Source organism: Limulus polyphemus, unplaced genomic scaffold, assembly GCF_000517525.1.
Source record: "Limulus polyphemus unplaced genomic scaffold, Limulus_polyphemus-2.1.2 Scaffold20, whole genome shotgun sequence".
In the NCBI taxonomy this organism is placed as follows: Eukaryota; Metazoa; Arthropoda; class Merostomata; order Xiphosura; family Limulidae; genus Limulus; species Limulus polyphemus.
Window position 1 is genome coordinate 56,243 of NW_013665630.1, and position 11,144 is coordinate 67,386.

Below are 11,144 nucleotides of genomic sequence, written 5' to 3' on the forward strand. Positions count from 1 at the left end.
AGTAACGTAATATTTAATTCATTATTGTTTTATAGTGCTGATTCAATCACCTAATAACAATTGATATAATCAACAGTTTGAAAGCTATTTATTTATTTATATACCTACACACACACATACATACATACATACATATATATATATACATAAAACTGAAAAACCATAATTTTTGATATGCCAGCTCATTTTATGATGCTGAAAAGTCTTGGAAAACTTATAAAACTTTTTTACTTTTTTTCAATTACACTTCCATTTGCTTTGGTAGAACTGCCAATATTTACAATAGTCAACAGTAGAGAGAGAGAAACTTTCCCAGATGAGTTTGATTTAAAAAAACAAAACTGGACAAGGTACTACAAAAAATTTAAAGGAAGATATATAATTGTTTTATAATAAACTTTAAAATTAAAAATTATTGTTAGTAATTTTAAATAACAGAAATAATTTATGTATAGGTGCTCAAAAACAATATACATATTAAACTACTCAGAACTGCATGAAAAGACCAAAACATTACTCTTATATGTAATACACTATTTTTATATTCTTTAATAGTATTTCTTTTTTCATGCCTCATCAAAGAACAAAATATTAACTAGAAAAAGTTATATGGCTAAATATGTTAACTTGGACAGATGGAGTTGAATAACACACTACCAGATGAAGTCCCTTTCACCACTTCTTTGTTTCTCTATTATCATCTGAGTATCGTACAAAATAAAGCCACATATAACAACGAGACCAATGTAGAGATTAACCTAAAAGGGTGAAAATACCTTTTTTAAACACAAATGAAAGACATAATGAAAGCACATATAGAATTGAAAACTTTGTGGCTAAAAAAATATACATACTTTGTACAAAACAGATAGTCTTAAAAACTAACATTTTAAGGCAAGATGACATAATTATCTTATTACTTATGATTATTCTTATTGCATTACCATGAAATAATTAATTTGAATCATACCCCAATGAACAGTTACTCATAAATGACATCAGAAAAACGTACGGGTTCAAGAAGTCTTAATATAAAATGATAAAAAGCACTCAGGTTATAGGGTTTTTATCATTTAATATCAATTACTCATAAATTTAGCCACTTCATGTGATGTATAGTTGCAGAGCAAATACCAAATTTTTACTATTCCGCTATACAGAAAATAGAATATGAATAACACAATATCAGACACACCAGAAAGATGTCCATTTTTTTGCTTCTGAAAGAAGCTTGAACTGAATCACTAAAAGAGTTATTTTTACCTTAACTTTTTGTTTGGGGTAACACTAACTGATTTAACATATTAAGCATGTTATATTAAGGTGAACTGTAATGCCAAGTGATACACTAGTTATCAGTATATACATATGTGGCAGCACCAAACAGTTTTTGTTTACAAAGATTATACAGGATCAGTTTGTTATTAATTCGATTTAGATCTAATTACATGAATAACATAATATAACAATAATACGGTGCTGGTACTAGTACTTCCAGCTGGCTTATAAACCAAATCTCCCCCACAAGTTATTCATGCATGTTGTTGAATTGATAACCATTGTAAGCAGCCTAAACCTCAATGAGCTAAAATATTTTGTCATCATTTAATGCACAGCCTGAAGCAACTTTGTGAATGTTTAAATTTTAGTTGTATGTACCCACACCTGCAGAAAATAGTTTCTGTATATTATAGTTTGATTTAGTATTTGAAAAGTGCAGAATATCAGCCAACTTTCAAAATGAATTAATTTTAAATTTTTACAAAGTTCTAACAAACCATGTTTTCAAAAATATGGGAAATAGGAGCAGTTAAGTGCATACAGGTACACATAATAACAGTTGATGTAAGGTTAATAACTTCTATTTCTAGTATATTTTTTATGTTAAGTCAATGTTAGCTGAATCAGTGCTTAATCAGTTTTCTTAAATAGAGGCCTACTTAATGTCTTTGCTTTTGTCTTCCAAGCAGTTCTGATAAACCGTGAAATTGGTAAAATTAGTCTTCTGCAACGGTAGTAGCAAATCAAAGAATAGATTTAGCCTCTACATCATCTTTTCTTCACTGAAATTCACATTTTTGTGGGGAAAGGAAATTAACAAGTAATAAAAAATACTTATCTTAATTGTGTCAAACCTGCATTTGTAAAAATAATACTATTAAAATCCTACATGAAATTATTGTAAAGTTAAAAGCTTCTTTTCAAATCCTTACCTGAAAAAGGAATGTTGACCCAACCATCATGTTTACAAGATGCATTAAAGCCACAGTAGACAAAAGTGAAAAGAGACTGCCTGTAATAAAACATGAATTATCATTACATTGATGTTCATTAAATGTATTTATTTCAAACTAAATAAAGGCATATGCATTCCCAACAATTAGAAAAAAATAGGTTGATTCAATAATAATGTTTACAAATTGCATTACATATCATTATCAAATTCCATATTAACAAAAAAATTATAAAAATATTAGCCAACACTGACTTCACTTACCATCTGTCTTAGAACCCTGAATGATGTTTGTTTGTTGTTAAAACACAATGGACTATCTGTGTTGTGCTGTGCCTACCTTGAGTATTGAAACCTAGGTTTTAGCATTATAAGCCTTCAGACTTACCACTGAGTTACTGGGAGGAATCTCAAATGATGAACCACAATTAAGTATTAGCAGTCCAAATACTTATAAAGTAACTGTATTGCATATACAACCAGTATAAATATAAACAACAACATATACTAATAAAGCACCATTACTGAAAGCATCCAATGTTTTACTTCTAAATTTCATATTCTTGAAACTAGAGCTGGGTAATTAACTTAATTAATCAGTATAATCCACTAGCTATGAGTATCGATTAGTATCACATAAAATAACAGATTAATTGAAACTAGTTTTTCCAAGTATTTCATCTATACAAATAATCAAAATATTGCTGTTATGATTTCTTGTTATTTTCTTGATTGATTCAAGGTTGTTCAGCTCAATTGATTAATGTCACGATTCACAAAAAAAACAAACAATTCATCAATATAAGTGTGTCTGATTATTAATACTTTTGATTATTCCAACTATCCAAGTCTCATTTGAGAATAATCATTTACTTGAATGCAGTCGACTAATTGTCAAATTCTACTAATCACCCAGCTCTACTTGTAAGCTAGATATTTTTCATTTATTATGTAATTTAATTCTTTTATTCAATAATAGTTTACATGGCATTTTCTAAGAATAAATGCACAAGGAAAGAATCTTGTATAATACATTATTGACAAACAGTATACTTAAAACTGTACAGCTGTCAAAAGCTATCTTAGTTGATTTTTTGCATATGTAGTGTATTGTAGGAAAAGTTAAGAATTTTGCAAGTTTTTCGTGATATTTAGAAATGTGTGAGACATAATGGTTATAAGTATTTATCTTATAGTTAACTCTTTTCATACAGGGTTGGTTGATATGACCAACCTTGTAACCACAAAGTAACCATCAGTTTCCATACTATAACTTTTAACAGGATACATGTATCCTTACAAAATTTGGTAAGCTTTCAGTAAACATCACAAAAAATCAGAATTTCTAATAAAGTATTTTTGCTAAAGATTTGTCCATGAATATCTATATCATAATGAGTAAATTCTGTACTTCAAAGAGGGGTGGTAAATAAATTAAAGAAAGGGGATTTTCATGCTAAGAATAAAAATATTTATTTTCAACTTACAATTTTCATACTTCATTTGCATAACATCTAGGATGTCCTAAATTCATATCACAAGTTATATCTCTTATTTTTCCTACCCTAACTATAGAGAAATCATCAACGTACAATGAAATGAAAGTTGAAAAACATGAAATAAAATTAATAATACCATTTTTTTCTTTGCACTGACTGGTATTAATCAGAAAGACCCAAATTATTTATCATCATCTTTAAATGCTTTCAGATCTGCTTTCTTTTACTTTTATAGTTTTATTGCTCTTAGGTCAAATTCCTCTCATGGGGAGCTATTGCAAAGAATATGGTGGTGAACTCTGATTTAATTGGTACAAGCAAGTGAGAGTGGTGACACATTCCCCATGGGTAGGATGTCAGTCACTCACAGTTAACCCCCAGCTAACAACTGGTACTCATGGTACAGTTGGGTAGAGTAAAATAATTGCAGTAAAGTGTCTTGCTTGAGGGAACAACATCAATATGTGAACCAGCCTCAAACTTGCAATTATCTGACTATGAGTCCAAAGTACAAACCACAGATCTTTGCTGCTCCCCCATTTTTATTGCTGTATTTTGTATCAAGTACTGCTTGTAAGAGCAACAAGTCTCAACAGAAGCTTGTTAGTTGTTTTCTGTCCAGCTCATGTAAACATTGTATGACTGTGAGGTGTCATGTGATACATGCTTGAGCTAGTGTAATTTTAAACTTTTTATTTTATTGGAGTTTTGTTAGGATAAATTGAGAAATTTATATATTTTTGTTAAAAAAATATATAGTATAAATAAAAGATATACATAAAAATAAGAATTTGTATAACTCACAGCATACTTGAGCAGTTTGCACCTGAGTAGGTGTTCTTGAGTCTCAAAAATTTGATGTCCAAAAGAGAATTCATGTAGCTTTCAAATATGCATTTTAAAATACAAAAATATATAATTCACTAGAACAGAATGTCACAAGAGAAGTATAATTTTCTGGTTTTCTAAATAAGCTATAAACAGGTTAACAAAATTAATTTTCTAAGCAGCAAAACATGGTCACCACAAATTAAACAATTCTGCTGAATAATTAGTATATGGCAGGAAAATTAAACATTGACTTATAATATTTATGTTGAGGAGAATCTGCTCTTTCTATTGGTTTATATACATATTCATCAGCCTTGTAAAGTTGATTATCAAACAATCTCAAAAGTCAGAGACAGATTGGAGGGGGCTTCTCTATTGAGTTTGACAAATTTATTGATCTTTCAGCAAATAAAGAAGGTAGGAGATTTAAATTCTAGATTCTTAATTGCAATTATGTATAGTTTGTGTTTCTAATTTGTTGGAAATGCAGCAGCCAAATTTCAATGTTAAAGAATTCTGAAAGGGAGAAATAGGAGCTCAGACATGTCACATGAAACAGAAAAATGAAGATTAGAAATCTTATAAATATTTTGTTTTGAAACTAGGAAGTTAAAACTTAGAAAATATACAAACTTGAATTATAAGATATGTTTCGTGCCAAGTTCCTTGACGTACATTGATAATAAAGTTGTTTAAATTTTGAAAGTAACACTGTAAAATGTAACACATGCAAAAGAGCCAGACCTAGTATGGGGGTTAATATAATGTACTCAGCCTATGTAGGAGTTCTTTTTTTCTACATAAATTTTTATAGCAAGAATACAATTGTACTAGATTTTATTAAAAATCAAAATGGACTTAATTTATGCAAAACTAACTTTAATTCTTCAATATTTCAGGTTTATCTCTGTAAATTCTTTCCAGTTTTCTAAATTATTTCTCAATAAGAGATCAATATGTTTGCTTTTTTTTTTTTTTCATAAATCTCCAAATATAACATTGAATAAATAAAACCATTAATATTTCTTCTTTTATCTTTCAGTACTGATAAAATAATCTGGAATAATTGCTCTTATGAAGTCTGGTTGATGTATACAATGGCTATATTAAAACCTACAGATGATCTACATAAAATAAAATCTAACCTCCAATGAAAAGCCATTTCCCTTGTTCACTCAGAATAGAAGAAAGACTGAAGCAGATGAATATAACAGATGTAGCAAGAAATCCTGACGGAATGACCTTAGGATTTACCATGATGATAATCTCTAGAAGTGGACCCAGACTAAGTCCTGAAAATGAAATATTTCAATCACTTTTTAGAAGGCAAAATAAATCTAAACTGACAAAAATGAATAAATGTAAAATGTAACATTAAAAATTAGAATAGGAAACAAGATTCTACAATACTTACCTGCACAAAAGGCAAAAGCCAAGAGAAATCCTAATCTGATGGTGGTGTTCTTGCCATTGTATGACGTTGTTGCTAAGGCAGTCAGAAAAGCAAAGGAAATCAAACTACTCAACATTCCTCCCTGAAAAGTATATGAAAAACCTAATATAAAACATTCTATATCTACTTTACTTTCATTAATGTTATTTTAATGATAACACAAATTTGTTACTTCTGGAACACACAAAGTTTTAGCTGAGAAAAGAAAATCAATTTCAAAACCTTTTTCTTTAAATAATTTAATATAAAAACAATTCTATGCAGCCTTTTTAACCCATATACCTATCCAACAAGTGTATTTTAAAGTAACACACTATTCTACATTATTAGAAAAAAGAAAACAAAAAAACACTCCACATACTTAAAACTTTGAAATAGTAAAACTTCTGTCAAAGAACAAACTTATACCTAGATTTTGAAGTTTCCCTTTTCAGCCTCAACATTCCATCACTCAAATAGATCTCCTACATGATGCTAAAACCACTTACAACTTAAGTCATCTATAGTTTTCTATATTTAAAAACAACAACTTACATTTTAATTCTTTTTCCCAACCTCATAACTAATCATTTTTAAACCAAGCACTGCCCTAGTAGCTCATCTCTCTGCACTTTTTTCTAGTTTGTTTTCATACAAGAAGATCAAAATTTAACATACACTTCTGTAAGACCTCACCAAAGTCTTCAACCAAAACAAAATAATAATAACTTTTTTCTCTTAAATTTAAAATATCTTTAAGTAGATCCCAGAAATCTTGTTAACTTTTTTTATAGCTATTTATACAAAAGTTTTAAGTCTTCGTTAAAAAAACAGTAATTATTTTTTATCAAAGAACTTTTGCAGGTTGGGAAGGCCAGAAAACCCTTTCCAAGAACCACATGGAGTGGTGTTTACTAAATCTTAATTATCACTAATTATTTTCCATATTTTCCTGTCTAAAGCTTACAAAATTTCATACGGAAGCCTATAATTTCTAGGAACCTCTCTCGTCCCCTTCTATTTATATATATTGGAGACATGTTAGAGTATTTCAAACATTATAAATTTTTCCTAACATACAGTAAGTTTTGCAAAATAACTCAAGTACTAAAACCATAGTCAATGTTTCATTTTGTATGAAACACCTCATAGGGTTCAATTTTTTTAAAAACAGAATAATCCTTCACTTTCATAAATTTTATGATGCACTCTCCTCCTATTTTCAATATAGTTAAATGCTCCCGCAAACAAATATTAAAATCACATCCTCCTCAGTCCTAAAAATAAATCTAAAACAGCATTTTTATGAATAGGTTATTTTACATGTAAAATAACACATTCCTGAAATTCCCAAAGACCACTTTGTGTAACAAGAAAAATGAACCAATTCAAAAAATTAGTTCCCTATAACAATAAGCCTATTTATAACTATAGCAACAATTAGCAGTCTGAATATATCTCTATTATTACCATAAATTTCCTTAAAGGCATATAAAACAGTAGCTTCATGTATTATACATATATTTGTAACAGTAATTCAAAACAAATTAATTATATAGAAATACTTGACTTATTTAACATAACATATGCATAGCAATGGGATTAACCTTTTCCAGACGGGTCACGGATGAAAGGCCATGTCACTGCATTTGTTGACTTGCATTCAAAATTTTATTGAACTTCTATTTCATGAATTTATGTCAATAAGTTTGGTATCAAACTGTAGATTATAATTAAAATTTTAGTATTGTATCTTACTCAATTTCTTAATTTTAAAGCAAATATTAAAAAACACAGTTAAACATCAATTTCTGTGTGTCACGTGGTATGTTGAATGCAGCACTGGTTCAAATTAGATGTTTGTGGTGTCAAACTACTAAGTCTATAGTTTCATACGAATTAGGAACTCAAATTACCAATATTGACAAGCTAGAATATAAAAAAAGAACCTATCTTTTCAATTTGCTAAATTATTGATCATGTAATAAATCAAACACAGTGGCACCCCGCCCACCTCTTTCCATTTTTGGAAACACTCCTTTTTATATACACTTACTTCTATATATATATGATATGAATAACCAATTGGAAGCTCAGAATGTCCCCCTAGTGACTTTCTCAGCCATTTTATTGAAATCACCAATTTGCTTTTTAAACTCTTGTGAGGAGCTGACTTCCAATAATGCCTATAGCAACTCATTCCATAATCCACTCACCCTGTTAGAAAAATAAAACTATCTGAACTAGAGCCTAGCCTGTATTTTCCAAACCTTAAACTTGTATACGGTTATCCTATTGTTTTCAGATTATAGTACAAAGAAATCAGAAGCCATCATTCTATTGCTCCTCAGGAAATCTTGAAAAGTTAAGATCAGTTTTTGCCCTTCTATTTTTCAGAAGAAAAATAGGTTAAAATCTTACCCTTTCCCTTCAATTCTAAGAATTAACTTAGTACACCTACTCTACACCCTTATTCAATATCCTTGCTTAGATAAGCAGACTGAAACAGCACACAATGTTCTAAGTGAGACCTTAACTAGTAATTTGTATATAGAGAATTCTCTTTTGTCATGCAAGAATTGTCTCTAAATACACCCTAAATCTATTAGCTTTACTACTAGTAACAGTGACTTATCCACCATTATGCCAACATCCTTTTCTGTCAACTGGGTTCCCATCTCGAAATGTAATCGAAATTATAAAAACTAAAATATATTACACAATATAACATTTAAGAGCAAAAAGGGCCTGTTGGTCTATAAAGACTGTCAAGATTCACTAAATTAAAAAAAAATTATAATAAAAGAAAATTACATATATCCTGATAATAACAAAAACACCCTCAAACCCAGCCCTTATCATTTAAATTTACAACATCCATCACATCTGAAAGCAACCCATGCCAAAAATCACCTACCATGATAATAAAATAAAACTGTCTTAGCTGAAGATGACTCCTACTGTGCCAAAATTTATATTCGTGTTCCCTTGTTTTCTGAAAAGCCAGATATACTAAATTCACACCCTTAACTACTTAAGCAGCAACCTCTTAAAAGAATGTTATAAGATTAGTAAGTCAAGGCTTTCCTTTAGTGAAACCATGTTGAATATTAAAAATTTTGCACTTTGTTAAATTAATTTACAAAGCATCTTTTATCAGGCTTTACAAAACTCTTCCCACCATTGATGTAACACTAAGGTATATAATTATCTTACACTTCCTATAATTAATAGTAATTTTCCAAATATTCGTCAAATTTTTCAATCGATCCAGATCATTCTGTAGTACCTCAACCAAGCTAGAAATACCCAAAGTTTAATGTCATCGGCAAACATTAATAATTTATCAATTATGCCCTTATTACTATCATTTATGTAAATAAGAAAAAGTAAGTTCCCAGCCACTGATTCCCTGAGGCACTTCACTAGTAACAATGGTTCATTTTCACTGGACTTCATTTAAATGAAATTATAAAAGAAAATTCAGCACACCTGCAAAAAGTCTGTTGAGACATGAATATATCCTCCAGCTGCAGCAACAAAGGTGGATAATGCTACACAACTGTATACATTCCTCAAATGTTGTCTTTCTGGTTCTGACCTAAAACACATAAAGAAGTACTATAACAAACAGATAGTACTCCCTAGTTTTTGGTAAAACTCAAAACTTTAAAGCAATTTATTAGTTTTCTAATAACAGAAATATTAATGTGTGTAAACAGCAAGTTTCTTAGTTGCTCAAACTATCAAGACTCTCCAGTTACAGCACAATTGTTGTAATAAGCAGGTGAATACATGTAGGATTACAGAAAGTGCTAAAAAAAAATTCTCCTTCACTATCTTTTGTTAGTTTTCACACAGGCAAACACTTTAAACTTTATTATTGAATTTAAATGTACAAGAACAGCCAATGTGACAGCCAAAAACTGAAAAAGGAAGTAAATGTAGGGATGGCTAATTGTAATATCAATCTTTCAAAAAACAATGCAAACAAAATGGTACTAGTAGGGATGGAATTTGCATCATCCCTACATAACACTCAATAATAGCACAGGCACACAATGTAGTAGAATTAGAATGTTAACAGACAAAAATAGGAGAAATTAAACTCAACTGTGATTGAATAGTTATATATATTATATTGCTATATCATATATGTTAATTTTTGCCTGTGTAATATTTAAGTTTCATGCGATTTGTTTGACCGTAGCCTCGTTACGCTTACAGAATCTCAAGATTCATTGTCTAATACGTACTATTAGTTTCACTTTTAGTGTGAATAGTATTATTAGATTACATTACTCTTACAAGACACTATTGTTATTAGATGTGTTAACAATACTATAAATTTAAGAACCTACAGTCTGTAGTATAAAGTGTTGAAGAAATTCTGAAATCTATATGAACCAGACATTTTGTTAAAAAATAATATAATATTACATTAATTAAGTTCAAAATAATTTAACCCAAACAGAAACACTCGTTTCCTTTCGTCTTGAAGAAGGTATAATTAGCGCTACCTGCCGGTTTCAAATGAAATTAAAAGTTAAAAAAAAAGACAATTATTATTTAGGTGTGATTTGTAGAAAGCTGAAAATGCTATGCAAATTATAAAATATTGTTACGTCTCTGGTCGTTTGTTAATTTCCCGTAAAAATTCTTCCAAAGGAACTTCAGTTTAAGTTAAAGCAACTGTAGAAATTAAATGTATTGCAAAGTTGAAGTGAGAAAGAATAAACTAGTTTTATTTAAGAAAAGACTTGTATCGCTGAAGTTTCTCGGAAAGAAGTTCTACGTTAAACACATGCTATAATTCACAACGAACGATTCACGCACTTTCGAGACGAACAATACTAAGGAATGGGCAGTGTTACAACAGCGAAAGTCCCGTGACGCTGGTAACACTAATGAGTATTTCGAACGTTCGTGAAGGCTCGAGCGTTTACTAGACGCACGCTCTTATTGTAATAAGCCAGCAAATAAAGTGACGGCGTGAATAATTGAATTGCAGACAGGCAGAGGTAGAGACGGACAATTGAGTCAAGTACGGTGGTAAGTAACAATAGCCATTTACATTAAACCAATAGATAATTAACAATAACTTAATTAAATGTACATAATTTACAAACACAAATTTAAAATTCAACAA

At 29.7% G+C, this 11,144-nt stretch overlaps 1 protein-coding gene across 2 annotated transcripts in view; it reads right to left on the reverse strand.

The window, feature by feature from the left end:
• The window catches only part of LOC106458116 (probable Bax inhibitor 1), a 16,053-nt gene extending 5,558 nt beyond the window's left edge, over positions 1 to 10,495 (reverse strand). Inside the window, exons 1-6 of one of the 2 annotated variants that reach the window (XM_013917576.2) lie at positions 10,357 to 10,495; positions 9,488 to 9,596; positions 5,978 to 6,098; positions 5,709 to 5,855; positions 2,214 to 2,293; positions 658 to 758 (exon numbers count right to left, since the gene is read on the reverse strand). In XM_013917576.2, coding sequence (XP_013773030.1) covers positions 658 to 758; positions 2,214 to 2,293; positions 5,709 to 5,855; positions 5,978 to 6,098; positions 9,488 to 9,596; positions 10,357 to 10,409 — 611 coding nt within the window. In that variant the 5' untranslated portion in view covers positions 10,410 to 10,495. Of the gene's footprint in view, positions 1 to 626; positions 759 to 2,213; positions 2,294 to 5,708; positions 5,856 to 5,977; positions 6,099 to 9,487; positions 9,597 to 10,356 lie in introns of both variants that reach the window. The other variant, XM_022384182.1, reaches the window with a different exon arrangement.
• Between the last annotated feature and the right edge of the window lie 649 nt (positions 10,496 to 11,144).